Source organism: Pseudophryne corroboree, chromosome 1, assembly GCF_028390025.1.
Source record: "Pseudophryne corroboree isolate aPseCor3 chromosome 1, aPseCor3.hap2, whole genome shotgun sequence".
NCBI classification, from domain to species: Eukaryota; Metazoa; Chordata; class Amphibia; order Anura; family Myobatrachidae; genus Pseudophryne; species Pseudophryne corroboree.
The window spans coordinates 944,050,144-944,067,902 of NC_086444.1; the positions used below are offsets into that span (position 1 = coordinate 944,050,144).

Below are 17,759 nucleotides of genomic sequence, written 5' to 3' on the forward strand. Positions count from 1 at the left end.
ATTCACTGCAAGTCTGTGATGTTCCATATTACAGAAAAAATTCTTTATCCAGATCTGACATCTATTTCAAACGACAAATTAACTCAACTGAAAAATATCACAAATACGAGAAACACACATTTGGAATTTATTTTTACTAATTAGACTAAAGAACCGACAAAGATTTGACTTAAATTGATATAAAATTGAGTTGGCAAATTAGAATGTACAATATGGTTAAAAAGGGAGCTGAGGAAATATTTCCTGTCTGCATCCCTTCAAAAGTTTCTTTCAAACAGTTTTCAATCAAACTGAACAAAAAAGGATATGGCTGGTTTAATGAGCAAAAGATGATTTTGTGAGTGCGGCAATGAATTTTCTTCCTGCTACTGGAATCTTAAAAGCACTTCTCTGTGCCAACTTTACTGCTATCTTACCATAGGGGACCATATCAAAGAGCCAGCAGCCTTTTCTGACCATTCACAACTAAATACTTGAAGTGAATAATTGGCATTTTGCTTTAACTTTTGTGCAGGGTCAAAACAGGCATTAAACCTTGACATCTACTGGGAAAGTTGCACCAGTTAGAAGTTATAAAATGAACTCCACTAGTTCATTTTTTTCTTATTTTCCTTTTCATATTGCGCTTGCCCTAAACATTGCGTCCGGCTTCCTAGAAAAAGAGTTTTGCATGTGAACGTAAAAACAAATGCTCTCTACAGCAATTTGTTATGTTTGCTAGTTGTTTATTAGCCTGAATAAATCTGGGGGTTTACACATTGTTTTTCCTTCATTCTTAGCCGGAAGACAGAAGAGATAGATGCAATAGAGGAAATAGCGATGCTCTAGATTATATGGGTGTCTCTAAATACTTATTTGGCAAGGTAGCTACATGCAGCCAGGTGGACTTTTACTGACATGTTTTACCGTATAAGACTGTTTCATCGCACTACATGCCTCGGCTCTTAAAGAGGAAATCCATTCTGTACATGTGCAGAATGGAATTCCTTCTTCTCCAGCTCCCCAGCAATGATGTCCCATTCTCTGATCACTGATATTACAGGTTGAGTATCCCATATCCAAATATTCAGAAATACAGAATTTTTTGAGTGAGACTGAGATAGTGAAACCTATGTTTTCTGATGGTTCAATGTACACAAACTTTGTTTAATACACAAAACTGTTAAAAATATTGTATTAAATTACCTTCAGACTGTGTGTATAAGGTGTATATGAAACATAAATGAATTGTGTGAATGTACACACACTTTGTTTAATGCACAAAGTTATTAAAAACATTGGCTAAAATGACCTTCAGGCTGTGTGTATAAGGTGTATATGTAACATAAATGCATTCTGTGCTTAGACTTGGGTCCCATCGCCATGATATCTCATTATGGTATGCAATTATTCCAAAATACGGAAAAATCCGATATTCAAAATACTTCTGGTCCCAAGCATTTTGGATAAGGGATACTCAACCTGTACTGCCAAATTTGCATCACCGACTGTCATGTAAACAGCATGTGCATCCTTCAATACAGTAAAAATTGAAAGTAAAAAGGGGAAGTGAAGTTTCCCTCTGAGTACTATTGCCAATATCCGCTCTCTGGTGCAAAGATCAGATTGAGGACGGATGATCAGCTTCACATGTGACTTGCTCCACGTTGCGTGTGGGTTGTGGAAGGGTAAGAGGAGGAGGATCTATCGGCACTGGTTGGGGCTAATGCTCATGGGGATTACTAGGGGGGTTAATGTTCATTGGGCTTTATTGTTAGTAGGGATTGGTGGAAGTAGGGAGGTTCCATACATATGGGAGTTTTTTGCCACTGGGGAAAGGGGTAATGTTTTAATAACTACATATAAGCACTGGCAGGAGCATACTAAGAGAGGAGGGAGCCCGTGTACAGTCTCCAGCAAGGCCCCCATCTCTCTAGCCAGCATCGTATAAGTGTGTTAGCACTAATAGACTCTGGCAGTGTGCACATGCGCAGGTCTTGGAGAAAATGGGTGCCATTTTTCTGGCAATTTCCCTACTATGCATGCGCTAAATGCTGGGAAAATGGCTTTTTCCAGGGATTTACAGCCCTGACGCTGCTGAAGTGGGATTCCAGGCAGGTATGTATTGAAGAAATGTTGCAGTGTGTACAATGTAGGTCCCCCTGGACCCAGGAGCCTGTGTGTGAACACACTGCACCCTTATGCTGGGATCTATAATCACTGGGGAGGTGGGGGGTTATGTCACTGGGGGTCTATGACGTAGGGACATGTGGGGTTGGTGGAGGTAATGTTATAATGGGCATATGGACACTGGGGGCAGGGAAGGAGGGGCTAGACAACTCCTATGTATTATTTTCCAACTAGTATATTTAAATCTATTTTTAGAGTGAGTGTTACTGGACTCCATGGCTGCTGTTCTGGGTTCAGTATGATTTCCTGGCGTCCGGTATGCCGGTCGTCAGTATACCGAAAGCGGAATCACGGCCGCCATAATGCCGGCAGCGGGAAAGAGTCCCCTTGTGGGCTCGCTGCACTCACCACATGTTCTATTTCTACTCTATGGGTGTCGTGGACACCCACCATTGGGAATAGTCCTGTTGCTCCGGTATTCCGGCTGCCGTTATTGCCAGCTGTCGGGATTCCGGCGTCTGTATCCTGACCGCCGGGATACAGACAGACAGCAAATTAAACGTATACCGCTGTGCTTTCCCATTAAGTTCTTCTACAGTTATTGTTATTTTTCATTTTATATTGCATCAGTTTGATCCAGCGATCCGGATTTCTACTGTGGTTGCTCTATGTAACAAGAGTCGGAGAAGAGGTCTTTTCTGTGCATGCGCCGGACTCTGACAGCTGGCCTGGCACATTTAGAAATCCTGTGAGGACTAAGCAAGTCGGCCAGGGGGAGGGGGGTAATCATCAGTCTGGGGTGAGGGGGGTAGTTGGCTGCAGGATTATATATATATATATATATATATATATATATATATACAGATGTGAATGACTGCAGTGCATGGATAGAAGCATGTGTACATTATGTTAATAGTACCCCCACTCAGGGCAGCCATCAGGGGAAACTGCGGGGACTCGAGTCCCGGGCCCTTTTAGAACGGAGGGCCCACCCCCGGCTCCTCCGCCTATACCTGGAGAGCTGCACAGGCAGCGCAACAACAGAAGGCTGTTGCGCAGGGAGGACCTAAATCAAGTATTTCCTGTGCATCAGCTCTGTGAATCGTTCCTGCATGTCCGCAATGCTCCACCTATATTGATGTGTGACATCACATAGGGGTGGAGCAGTGTTGCAGAATCTTTTTTTTTTTTTTTTTTTGATGAGGGTGGCCTGTTTATTTTGTCAGTCCCGGGCCCTGCAATTTCTGATGGCAGTCCTGCCCCCACTCTGCACTGTGCATTTGATATGTGACCCGGCTCCTCCGTGCATTGCAGACCAGCTCAGCTGTTTGTTTGTTTTTCCCTGCTACTTTCTCCTGGTCCACCTGATTAGACATAGTCAGAGAAGGAGGCAGATAGTGCAGGGAGGCGGTGGGGAGACAGCAGTCTTCATTGCTCTTCTACCCCAACCTGAGATGGAGATTATTATTTGTGGAGCGAAATGGATAGCAGAGCTTTCTATGAATTGTACTTCTAAAGGGCCCTCCACACTATGCGATCTGCCGCCGAGCTGCCCGACGGCGGATACGGCCGACGGGCGACTTGGTGGCAGGGGGGGGGGGCAGTGATGGGGGGAGTGAAGTTTCTTCATTCCCCCCATCACCCGGCTACATAGCAGTGCAGGCAAATATGGACGAGATAGTCCATATTGGCCTGCATGCACAAGCGATGGGGCACCAGCGATGAACGAGCATGGGGCCGCGCATCGTTCATCGCTGGTGCCTCCACACTGAAAGATATGAACGGTATCTCGTTCATTAATGAACGAGATCGTTCATATCTTTCAGTAATATCGTCCAGTGTGTAGGGCCTATAAGAATAGGTCTCCCCATATTAGTGTCCAATTGATCCCAGAGACAGCCCATGATGATGCCCCATTCCCCCCACACTCACACATTTTTTTTTTATATATATATCTATATATATCTATCCATATCTGCCCAGCTGCAACACTGATCACTCCTTCACAAAGTACAAGGTTAACTCAAATTGTTAGAGCTCTCCAGCTTGGAATTCTCCAGCTTTCTATGCAGGGGCAGATAGCTCAATTAAAAGAGTGTCCAACTGCAATGTCATTGGCAATGGGTTTGAATACTGGGCATCAACATCCCGAAATGTAATAAAGGACAGTGCTACTGAACAACAAGGAGCGCTCAAGTCAAGTCCATGAATGCTGTACAAGTATAGGTATTAGGGGTGGGGGTAGGAGACAGGGGCGGTCAGGAGATGCTGAGCTTCAAAAAGTTGGGAAGCTGCAGTGCAAGTAATTAGATAACTTATAATTGACAAGTGCTGCAAACAGCGCCCCCTACCCTGCAGCGCGCACACCTAGTTACGGCCCTGCTTGAATATACTGGCCTCTAAACACTCGCAGTTAGACACTACAAAAATATAGGCACAGAACATCTCCCTTCTAATAAAAAAAAAATAATTTTATTAAAATATATGTCTATTGAAATCTGAACTGTATTCTAGCTCTTTATGATTAAAGTAATATTAAATATTCGCTACACTTCACTTACCTATGTATATATATAACAGACATTTAATTTTAACGTTTACCAGTTGTCTACATGTGTTACCACAGGTATCTTTTTTCTCCATATATGTCAAGGCGGTACACGAACCCTAGCCAGCAGTAAGATTTATGAAGCGGACAGCCTGGTCACATTTACACACATACCCTGAGACTGGCATGACAAAGCCATCATTTAACCCTTAACGCTTCCAGAAAGTATCACTGATTCAGCATGATTCATCTGCATTTTCTCACTGTAATATTAAACATGCCTCTATGTACCCAGTAAAACCCCATTGTTTCCTACAACGAGCAGGTGGGTGTCATGCGTTAGAAAAGGAAGTGACAGCTGTTATGTATTATTCTAAGTGTATTATATGTACTGACAGTAGCTGCAGTTTCTTCTGTATGCTGAATCCTTGTAATTCTTAGGAAATGCTTTTGCCTACAACATCTAGATATAATATGCTCATTGCACATGAGTATGACATGTTGGTCACTGCCAGAAAACTGTCTGACACAAAACACAAGTGATGGATATAGAAGTCTAATGTTTTTGATGAGCGTGGCCCTAAAGACGTGTCTCAAAATGAGCATGGCCAAACAATACATTGCATGATATGCCTAACATCAATATATATTCTGTACACGGATTTAGGTTTAAATCTGGATAAACATCTTTAATACCTTATCTAAATCATTTTCTTTACTGTATTATAAACATACAGCATGTTATGTTTCCTCTGAGGAAACCTGGTAGTCACTACATCACGCACTCTTTGTTTTCCTTCCTTTTTGTGTGTGTTGTGTCCTAATATTGTTATATTTTTCAAAGAGAATACCTTCAATAAAACAATAATGTACTGTACAAAGCAGCACAAAGGCTCTATTGTGCTCAATAAACGATATTACACAATAATGTTTTCCAGAAAAATATATTCATATTGATTTAGGTGGAGAGTTGCAGACAAGAAAGTTGTGTAAACATTTATTTTACAAAGTCTTACAATCTTGTTGCTACATATTTACTTGTATTATTATACGTAATGTTTGCTCTGGAGGATACAAAAGAAATATCATTTGTAAACAACACCAACACGGTCAAAACAAGATATAAATAAAGATTATACCTTCGTTTTGCCAAAATATAATGTTTGAGTTACATAACCAGTTTGAAACCTGCACGTTTGAGGAGCATTTATTTAATGCAGCGCAGGTGAAAAAGGAAGTGATATCTGTAGTATCCAGTGAGATATATTTTATTTGTGAGAAGAAAAATGAGCAGGGACGTGCAGTCAGGGGAGGCAGAGGAGGCAGTGCCTCCCCTGTGATTAATTATTAAAACAATAAAATGAAGATACTTATGACACATAGTCTGTGTCATGAGTATCTTCTTTATTTTATTCTAATAATTTTCCTGGGTTAAATTAGTTTGGGAAGCACTGATAGCAGTGCCTCCCGTGGATAATGGGAACGGGGGGCAGAGTGGGGGGCGGGGCCAAGCGCTGGGCTGTAAAAGCCCATTAAAACAGTGCAGGAAAGCGGCACTGAAACAAGTGCCTCGCTGACAGGGACACCACCCCCATGTCAGCGAGGCACCTGTGATTGGACAGCGGATCCAGGGCTGGATCCGCTTGTCCATTCACCCACACGCGGCGCTGGAGGCGGCGGGTCCCGGCGGTGATTGGCGTTGGAGGGCCTGCAGTGTGTGCGGCTCTCCCCCGTCTGGCTGTCCCCAGTCCTCCTCCGCCGGCTCCTGCTGACCTCGCATCCAACTGTCGTAGCCCTGTGGAGTGTGTGACTCTTCCCCGTCCTCCCGCGCCGGCTCTGTCTTCCTGCTCTCCTGACAGCAGCAGCGGTGGGCCTGGACGTGCGGCTCTCCCCCCGTCCTCCTGCGCCGGCTCCAGCAGCAGCAGGTTAGTTTCTTTCTTTTCTCTCTCTCTCTCTCTCTCTCTCTCTCTCTCGCTCTCTCTCTCTCTCTCTCTCTCTCCCTCTCCTGTGGATGTGTAAGTATAATGTTCATTTTACAGGTCCCCCTACCCTATTGGATTCTACTGGACAAGTGGACGTGTCCGGCATGGGATGTAGGTAAGTCATCTGTCTCTCATTTTTACAGGTACCCCTATTGGATTCTACTGGACAAGTGGACGTGTCCGGCATGGGATGTAGGTAAGTCATCTGTCTCTCATTTTTACAGGTACCCCTATTGGATTCTACTGGACAAGTGGACGTGACCGACGTGGGATATAGGTAAGTATGTGTGAGTGTGTAAGTGTGTTATAATAAATTTTTACTGTCATGGTGTGTGTGTTGTGTTTTTATTTGGGTATTTTTGTTGTTGTAGAACAACAGGTACCAGCGAGCCCGTTATTTGCCCGCATGCTGGTACTTGAGGTTCTCCAAGTACCAGCAAGCGGGGGAAGCTTGCTGGGCCTTGTAGTTCCACAACAAAAAACAATATTCTTTTTTTACACACATGGCTATCAGCCCGGCACCCACTGCCCAGGGGTGCTGGGAACAGCCTCGGGCTTCACCCCTGGCCCTTGGGTGCCTGGAGGGGGGACCCCTTGATTTAAGGGGTCCCCACTCATCCAGGGAACCCCGGCCAGAGGTGACTAGTTGGGGGGTTAATGACACGGCCGCAGGGACCTACATAAAAGTGTCCCCTGGCTGTGGCATTATCTCTCTGGCTAGTAGAGCCCGGTGCTGGTTTTAAAAATACGGGTGAACCCTACATCTTTTGTCCCCCATATTTTTGGAACCAGGACCGGACTAAGAGCCCGGTGCTGGTTGTCTAAATACGGGGAACCCCTGTCCAATTTTTCCCCCAGTATTTAAACAACCAGGACCGGCTCAAAGAGCCCGAGGCTGGTAATACTTAGGAGGGGGGACCTCACACATTTTAACCCATTCCGACCCTTATCCATTAAGTTAATAGAAGCACTGGACAACAAAATTGCACTCATGTCCTCCTTCCATTCCCTTCCCAGTCCCAAACACTAATTTTTTTTTTCTAGAAAAATGTACAATATATCACAAGTATGATGAGCAGGCAGGCAGCGGGCATTGGCGGCATCGGACTGAGATGCAAATTAGTGGCGGAGGGCAGGGTCAGCTGATGGTGGGCGAGTTTGTAAGCCATTGGCAGTGGCAGCGGGCATCGGCTCAGAGGCAGTAGCGGACATTGGCTAGTGGTCATCGGCAGGATTCGGCGGACATTGTGGCTGTAGTGCTTTACCAGCCACTGACCTCACCGCATGCCACTGAAAATAGAGTATCTAATTGGCTACTATGGTAAACATCACCTTTTTGCTTCACATCATTGTTAAATACAGCCCTCATTCAGTATACTGTGATACCCAGATTCTAATACAGGACCACAGCCCTGTAAAACAATGATCTTCCCGTAAGTTTCTGTGTTTTGTTTATTTTTTGTTTCAGTTCAAAGACCCAAATGTATTAAGCCTTAACAAGAGATAAAGTGGAGACGTATAAAGAGTGATAAATGACCAGCCAATCAGCTCCTAACTGTCATTTTTCAAACACAGCCTGTGGCAGTTAGGAGATGGTTGGCTGGTCATTTATCACTCTTTATACGTCTCCAGTTTATCTCTTGTTAAGGCTTAATACATTTGGACCAAAGTGCTATAAGATGGTTGTCACATTGCAAAATGATAAATTGATAGTCGCAGCTTAAATTATCACAAAAAACACTAAACCCGGGATTTGCCATATATAATGTACTATACAAACAGAAGACATTTGGGTTCAGAGTGTTAACAATGCAAGGGCATTATTTCTAGGCACACAGGATTTTCTATTCACAAGATTAAATAAGATTTCTGGACACAAAATGTCTCATTACAGAGTATGCATCAGGCTACATAACACATATACCACGCTAAGCATCCAGCATTCCACCATGGCAATGGAATGGTTATATATTTCATTAGCGATTGTACATTTAGTGATCCATGAGACCAGTCATTGTACCACGACACGTGTCACAGTCAATATCTCACTGTCTCACTCCCAGTCAGTCAGTGCCTGCAGGGCTGATAGATAGTAGAAAGTCTGGCGCTGGAGAGAGGCGGCCTGCCTATTCAACCTGACTGGTAATAAGGCTGACAGATGATTTTCAGTATTACCCTCCCTCCTTTGCACCTTAATGGACAGACGTGCAAAGAGGTTAATGATGGATGGGTGACTGTACTTTCAGGTCGGTTGTTGAATATATCACACACAAATAAATGCAGCCCATCCAGGTGACTAGATCATAATTACAGTACATGAAGAAATTCTTTTTTAGAACACTCATTAGCGTAGACTATTCAGTAAGCAATTAAAATAAAGTAACAATCACACTTTACTATGTAGCAGGGAAAGTCATGAAAGCATAAAACCTACTTGAGGTTGAGAGACAGGGGTTGTTCTTTAGCTTTCACCAGATCCTTCACTCTAAAAGTGCTGCAGCCCAGGAAATTCTTCTAGAGGCAAAGGTGGAAATGAAATATTGATTAACATTGGAAATACAGCAAAACAAAATGAAAGTGTATACAGTACTACAAAAGCAACAGGTAATATGAATACATCTTATAAATGATTCTTACACTTACACCCCATTCAGACCGCATAGCTGGGTCGCACCCAGGATTTGTACTGTACACGGGTCCTTCCCGGGTGTAACCCGGCTGAGGCCCCTTTCAGGAAAGAAAGAAAGAAAGAAAGAAAGAAAGAAAGAAAGAAAGAAAGAAAGAAAGAAAGAAAGAAAGAAAGAAAGAAAGAAAGAAAGAAAAAGCATATGCAAACGTGAAATTACAGGATTGCCATAGCTTCCTAAACAAATTAATAGTACCCCACAGAATATGTGTAGTAATGGCATCTCCTAGGCTACTACAATTCTTGTGTCATTTACAGTATGTTTGCTTTTTCACATATGAAGGAATCCACTGTAAATGTTACATACGCACACAGTCTTTGGCTAATCCATGCAATTTAGTAAACTAGACAACCTACTGCATCAAATAAGGTGTCAATTGCCCTTCTGACCCAATCCTCCAATGCTCAATAGTTGCCAGGAAGTGAATTAATAGATTAAAAATGTTCACAGTTTTCTTGTATTTATTACATTAAAGTTGATCAAGCACTTGACACAGAGAGACAGTCATACCATTCTTAATAAATGTCTTCCAGAAATAATGGTAGCCCATTTGACTCAGATGACATAAGGTAAGGAGATACCATTAGTACAAATATGTGCCTAACAGTTTTATTTTTTTCTGCTATATGCTGATCTCACGTAAGCACCAGAAAATAAAAATGTATATACCTTGTGTGAAAGTGGGGACTTTATTTCCTGCAGATCAAAAATACTCAGATGACAATTCTTACTCTAGTATGAAAGTTATGACACACACCTTACAAATGAGAATGCAGTCATGTTGTCTAGAGCCAAGGACTGGAATGCAGAGGCTCTAAAACTGTCTCCCCCTCTGTCGGGTATTTTTAGTGCACGTTGCCTAATAGACATGCAGATAAATTCAGCCTACAGTACTCAACAACAGTCCCAATAAATGGAACGCGGAAGTAAAAAGAAAGCCGCCTACAGGAGAAAGGGTGTGGCCTTACAGGAGATGGGCATGGTCAGATAAATTAGGGCGGGGATTTCTAATTTCCAATTTAGATTTTTGGTAAGGGTTTCAGGATGGTAAAGAGCTTCACATTCTGTAACTTTTTATGTTTTGTAGTTATACTTGATAATCTACAGTATTTTTAGAACTACTACAAGGGTAAGCCCTAGTATGTATTTATCGTACATAAAATTCAAAAGGACTATATAAATTATTGTTATGGAACAGCTTTAGAATTCTTCTTAAAGGAAATCATAAAATATGTTGTTTAGAAAATGCTTGAAATTGCTCCTGACCTCTGATATTTAGAAAAATTGGTGTAATATTCTTTCATTATATAATTACGCTGCAAATATTAGATACTGGAAAATTTTATCAGTACACATTCTGACCAGTAATCCTTGTTTTCCATAAAGTGCACACATTATAATAAAGCAATAGCAAATTTTCAATACCAGAACCAAAGTGGAAATGTAAGCAGTGCCTTTAATCGTCTTTAAGCGGGAAAATAATTTTGCGTGCAGAAATCCTTTACTTAGCTACAGTTAGATAGTTTTCTGAAGTGCTCTGGGTAATTATTACATCTTAAAAAGTCTAGCAGTATTGCTTTGCTACCTCTGGCTGCTATCAGGAAATGTATTATGGGGTATATTCGCTAAACGGTGATGGCTTTTAGACCTAGTTAATGACATTTCAAGTGAAAAGCAGGAAAGTGGGAGCAATTACTGCTATTTTGTGAATAGCTCTCATTGAAGGAAATGGCTAGTCATGGTGAGATGAGCATAAATGGGACTCTTATTGCAGGGCCAAATGCTACTGCTGTACTTCTGTGTGTGTGTGTGATTTTATAGGGAGTAATTCTGGATTGCCATTATTTTCCCCTTACACTATACTTTACTCCAAACACCATGCAGTTTGCCAGACAAAGGTTAGCTCACGTAAAACGAATTGGCACATTGGTGGGTTTTAGGTTTCATAATCTAGTAGTACAGTACACTTCTCTAATAATTCAAACCAAAGTGTCTTCCCTAAATTACTACTGTAGAGATATAATAAAATAAATCCTATTAGCTTTTTAACCTCTGTAGTTACATGAATAAGAGGAAAGTCTGTCTGGCATCATTGTAAAGCAGAAATAGTGGCCAACTTCCACATGTACTGTAGCTATATAATAAACCACATATCTCTTAACTGTCCCAATATAGGTGGTATTGTTGCTATTTGGAGGGACTGTCCCACTAGCCCAGATTGGGTTTCTACACCTCATTGCAAAGGTATGTTTAGAGCCACTACTCTCTGGGCTTAATTCAAGGTTGATTGCAAAACAACATTTTCCTCTAATGGGCAAAACCATGTGCACTGCATGTGGGGCAGATATAACATGTGCAAAGAGAGTTAGATTTGGGTGGGGTGTGTTCAAACTGAAATCTAAATTGCAGTGTAAAAATAACGCAGGCAGTATTTACCCTGCACAGAAACAAAATAAACAACCCAAATCTAACTCTATCTGTACATATGTTATATCTGCCCCATCTGCAGTACGTCACGTACGGGTACAAAGTCCTTTGTGGTTTTGCACAGGTTCTAGCAACGTTTTAATTTGCACTGGCGGCCACAAGAAGATTGACAGGAAGGGGGCGTTTCTGGGTGTCAACTGACCGTTTTCAGGGAGTGCTTAGAAAAATGCAGGCGTGCCAGGGAAAACGCAGGCGTGGCTGGCCGAACGCTGGGCGGGTGTGTGACGTCAAAAGCCAACCCACCAATGTCCGAATCAACGCACACGAAGAGTAACTACAGAGCTGGTATTGTTTTGCACAAAATGTTTTTGCAGGCGCTCTGCTGCACAGGCGTTCGCACTTCTGTAAAGCGAAAATACACTCCCCAGTGGGCGGCGACAATGCGTTTGCATGGCTGCTAAAAACTGCTAGCGAGCGATCAACTCGGAATGACCACCTCTGTCTTGTAGATGTGGTTGTATGGTGCTCTGGAAGCACAGGACACAAACCCAGGGACATTACATGTTCCAAAGTTATACAACTATGCCCCTCTTTACACGATCAATCCAATTTTTTATCTATTTCATACATGCTCCAGAACCCAATTTTTGAAGAAGCTCATCCTCAAATATGTACACATTACATTGCAGTTCATTTACAAGGTAAATGATTAAAAAAAAATGTAAAAGGACAGAATACTATAATAATTCTAATTGTTTATTTATTGGACATCACACACATATAGCTGTGCTGTCACACAAACACGCAACGTAAGGGATATACAGGAAGGATAACACTGAACAGACCATTGATTGGTGTTATCTACTGCAGTACATGTGATTTATCTGTCTTTGTGATAAATGAGATAATAAAAAATTGACCCAAATTGCCATGAATTATTAATTCATCAAACACTGTAATTTATTAAAAATCAACTTATTTTACATTGAAATGAATTCGGGATGTTTTACTCAGCTGATTTATTTCTATTATTTTGAACTGGCATTGCATTTAATTACCCACAGAAATGAATGTGAAAAAAAAAAGAAGAAAAAAGCCAAACATAAGCAATATGTACATACTGATCGCTTATGATTTGTTGAGCAAACACTGATCTCTAGCCTTAATGAAACAATGGCATTATCAACAGTGTAATGTTAGTATCAAACTGTTCATGCTGTAGTTTATAGTTCTACAAGTCCCAGTAAGACCTACTGGCTTATAACCAAAGTTGTGCAAAATAATCAAACATAACAACAACAACAAAAAATGCAAATATGAACATTTTTAAAACTATGCTTTATTTGGCAAAAATTTTAATTTCCTAATAAAACATGCATTTGCATAAACTTCCTATACCTGCTTATAATAAACCTCAATTAGTAGCTTACTGATACATTCGCCATGTACAGTATATCCAGCACTGTAACAAGACAATAGCGCACCTTATGCTGGCCCCGCCCCTAAACAGGTGGCATCATGATGTTGGGCCTTGGGGGCAGGGCTGCCAGCTTTGGTAAGTAGACCACTGACAGCAGTGGACTCTGAGCAGCTCCCACAAGCTACAGGGGTCCTGCCTGGTGCGCACCAGTAGCACAATTGGCTGCAGAGTGCTGTTCAAGGTACCTACAAGTCACATGCAGGTATTGTGGGGCAACAACAGCACCACCCCCAGGGCCCTGCATGACTGTACTGCTCGCACACCCTTAGTTATGGCCCTGTGTATATCTAGTCCAAACACTGTCATATTCCCTGCAGATATGATGTTTCTGAGCAGGCTGTAACAGCTTTTACATAGAGTAAAAAAGGCAAGTAAGAGAGAAAGGAGTAAATTTACTAAGATTCGTGTTTTCCCGTTTGAGGTCAAAGTTCAATCACGAATGACATCGAAAGTGTAAATATGCAACTTTTTGAATTGATTACGACTAATTTACTAAGCTGCCGTATTCTGCATTTTCGGGTTTTCCGATGTCGATGTCATTCGTTTTTTTAGGCAGTGTTTTACGTGAGTGACTTGTAAAACACTGCCGACTTTAATACAATGAATCTCGGCCGGATCTGAGAGATCCGTGCTGGGCTTCATTGTGCACTTTGTTAAACAAAAAAATAAAGTTCAAAATGTAAAAAAAAAATTGCGTGGGGTCCCCCCTCCTAAGCCAAACCAGCCTCGGGCTCTTTGAGCCGATCCTGGTTGCAGAAATATGGGAAAAAAATGGACAGGGGTTCCCCCATATTTAAGCAACCAGCATCGGGCTCTGCGCCTGGTCCTGGTTCCAAAAATACGGGGGACAAAAAGAGTAGGGGTCCCCCGTATTTTTGAAACCAGCACCGGGCTCCACTAGCTGGACAGATAATGCCACAGCCGGGGGTCACTTTTATACAGTGCCTTGCGGCCGTGGCATCAAATATCCAACTAGTCACCCCTGGCCGGGGTACCCTGGGGGAGTGGGGACCCCTTCAATCAAGGGGTCCCTCCCCCAGCCAGCCAAGGGCCAGGGGTGAAGCCCCCCAATGGTGGGAACTTTCAGGTCAGCGGTTGACCGAAAGTGACCTCACCGCTGACCTGAAAGTTCCCACCATTGGTTACAATGGAGCGCATAGGCGTTAGGCGCTACATTGTAACACTGCCGTGTGCCGCCTGTCATACAGTACAGGAGCACACAGCCGATCAGGAGGGTGCTACAACGTGGCGCTCCCTGATTGGCTGAAGAAACCCACTTAGACATCAGTCAGAGTGGGTTTCTGGCATTCGGGGAAAGGGGGCCCATGTGAAAACATGGGTCCCCTTTCAGTTCGTGGTCGGGTATCCGTTTTTTTATTTTTTCAAGTACGTGGATTACAAAAGGATTTACCGAGGAGCCGAAAACACTGGATTATGTGAGTATAATTTTTTCAACAGGTACACCATGGATTCTACTGGAGAAGAGGACCGACCTGCGTGGGAACATAAGGTAAGTATGTGTATATGGAGGTGTGGATGGATGTATTAAAGTTATACTTTCAAGGTGTGTGTGTAATGTCTTTATTGGGGTATTTTTTTAGTAATAGTACTACAGGTACCAGCGGGCCCGTTTTTCCGCCGCATGCTGGTACTTGTGGTTCTCCAAGTACCAGCTTGCGGGGGAGGCTTTCTGGGCCTTGTAGTACTGCTACTAAAAACAATATCAATCACTTTTCACAAAGGCTATCAGCCCCCCATCCGCAGCCTATTGGATGGGGGGGACAGCCTCGGGCTTCACCCCTGGCCCTTGGGTGGCTGGGGGGGGGGTACCCCTTGATTGAAGGGGTCCCCACTCCCCCAGGGTACCCCGGCCAGGGGTGACTAGTTGGATATTTGATGCCACGGCCGCAAGGCACTGTATAAAAGTGACCCCCGGCTGTGGCATTATCTGTCCAGCTAGTGGAGCCCGGTGCTGGTTTCAAAAATACGGGGGACCCCTACTCTTTTTGTCCCCCGTATTTTTGGAACCAGGACCAGGCGCAGAGCCCGATGCTGGTTGCTTAAATATGGGGGAACCCCTGTCCATTTCCCCCCCATATTTCTGCAACCAGGATCGGCTCAAAGAGCCCGAGGCTGGTTTGGCTTAGGAGGGGGGACCCCACGCAATTTTTTCTCTGAAAATTTAGAACATTTCCCCCCCCTTCCCACTGAAAAACATGCACGGATCTCATGGATCCGTGCATGCCTATACAAACACGGGATAAAAAAGCAGGTCTGTTTTTTTTTAGCACTTTTTCACGATTTGTATTTTATCATGGCAGTGTTTGGCTATTGTCGGCAGTGTTTGTGTTTTGCACTTTTTAGTAAATTCCCGATTTCTAGCAAATTGCAGGCGTATTTGACCGATGGTGTATTGATTCGTGATTTTTTCCTAGGACTTCCAAAATATTACGAATGCCCTCATCAGTGCCGTGATTTTTGCTTAGTAAATTACTGAGATGACACTTTGATGAAAAAACGGCATCTCGGTCAAAATCGGGACCTTAGTAAATATACCCCAAAGAGTCAGGAGCATGTGATATGAGCAAGGTCAGGCGGGAGGTAAGGCAGGTGACAGTTGGGAAGGCGGGTGACAGTTGGTTTGGGGTGGGTAGTGACAGTGACATGTTTTACAGTGAGGAGAACGGAGAGGGGGAGGGGGAGGAGGGGGGGGAGTGGTTTCTCAAATTGGGGCTTCAAGGAAGGGAACGGTCTGGAAAATTGTTGAAAAACGGTTGAATAACATTTTTTTCCCCTGGGGTGTTGATATGCTTTACTAATACCGAGCAGTGGTTAGTTGTAAATATATGTAGGAGGAGTATGATAACTAGATCAAAGATTTACACACTCCATGTGGGGTATTAGAGATAATAACAGACCACTTGTAGAATAACACACAGATGTCTGAAATAAGTGAAATGTAACGAGGCGGGCAACATGTTACTTTGCTTGTTATCAGAATTAAACCAAAAGTAAAAATCAGTCCCGGTGTGTGAATGCACAAACACACAATATGACTGGCTATGCTCACATCATTTTATAACATTTATTTATTTTAAGCAAGAATATATCAGAATATAGCTGAAATTAAAAGACAGAACATATACAGTAGCCATGCTTTACTGAGCTCAATCAAGAAAAGAAGGGGTAGATGTATGATACCAGCACATTTCTTGCCGGTATCACTCTTCCAGCTTTACCTTTTTACTGAGGAGAAGCGGGAAGCACTAGCGCCGAGATGTATGAACATCTCAGCTGCTGGAGAAGAGTGAAAACTCCCCCCTCTGGCGATCCCTGTCAGCAGCCACAGCGCATCAGCACTAGTGCGCTGTGTGCCTCCCTCCAGCCGGCTCACTAGGCATGCACAATGTCGCGCTAGTCTCGTGAGATATCACCTGCAGCTCGGAGCCGGCACCCGCCTCAACCAGGAACAGCACTGTCCCTGTTGTGGAGATAAGGCATCGACACCTGCAGCTGTCGAAATCAATAGCTGCAGGTGTCGGAAGGGTCAGTACCACTGACTATTCATACATATTCATACATTGCCCTCACATATCGGCGTGCTATCTTTAAGATGGCAGCACAAATAATGACAGGGGCACATAGTGTCCCTGTCACTGGGCGAACACCATGGTTGTCATACATGGGAGGGAAGCGGTATAGCGCACATAACATGCGCTGATACCACTTCCCCCCATATCGACTGTTCTTACATTTACCACAAAATTCCCAAATCACTCACTCACAAGATGGAAACATTTTACCTGTGATTTAATAAAGCACTTTGTCATTGCGCTACAAGACCTCTAAATTTTGCAAAGTTTGATTTGCTCAAAGAAGTATGGAAGCCTGGAAACTGGGTAATTGTAGTCTTAAATAAAAGCATTTAGAAAGATTTTAATTAAATACTCTATGGAAACAAACACGTTAGTAATATAAGGCAACCCAAGTGGTTAAAGAAGAAAGTATTGAAGCAGGGGCACTGAGGAGGAGGACCGTATGCAGGCTCCGTCTGGGCCCCCTCCTCTCTAGTTAGCAGAGCTGTAGACTCTGGGCACTAGGGTCACTAGGGGACCCTAGCGCTGTCCCAGACTCTAGTGCGCATGCGCAGATCTCCGGGAAAATGGTGCAATGGCTATTTTCCTAGAGATTTCCTTACTGCAAATGCGCAAATCTCCGGAAAAATGTACGCTGCGCCATTTACCAGAGATTTTCTTACAGATGCTGCCACTGGGGGAAAACTCCAGAGAGGTGAGTATTTTAAAAATGGGTGCAGGGTGTGCGGTGTGGGCCCCCCTGGACTCCGGGGGCCCGTGCGTACCACACACACTGCACCCACTGTAAATACACCAGTGCATTGAAGGTAATTATGGGAAAAATAGGGAGCACTGAAACTGTTAAACCCAGATGGCACTGAAAATTAATTATGGAAATACAAGGAATGTAGAGCAATCTGTAAAAAGGAAACCAAATTAGCAAAGACTGTA

The 17,759-nt window shown here is 43.2% G+C and overlaps 1 protein-coding gene across 6 annotated transcripts in view; it reads right to left on the minus strand.

Annotated features, from left to right (window-relative positions):
- INPP4B (inositol polyphosphate-4-phosphatase type II B) overlaps positions 1 to 17,759 on the minus strand; it is a 1,055,719-nt gene that overhangs the window by 535,765 nt on the left and 502,195 nt on the right. For 4 of the 6 annotated variants that reach the window (XM_063920402.1, XM_063920400.1, XM_063920403.1 and 1 more), the window contains one exon: positions 9,074 to 9,153. In XM_063920402.1, coding sequence (XP_063776472.1) covers positions 9,074 to 9,153 — 80 coding nt within the window. The remainder of the gene's footprint in view (positions 1 to 9,073; positions 9,154 to 17,759) is intronic. The other 2 variants (XM_063920401.1, XM_063920405.1) reach the window with 1 other exon arrangement.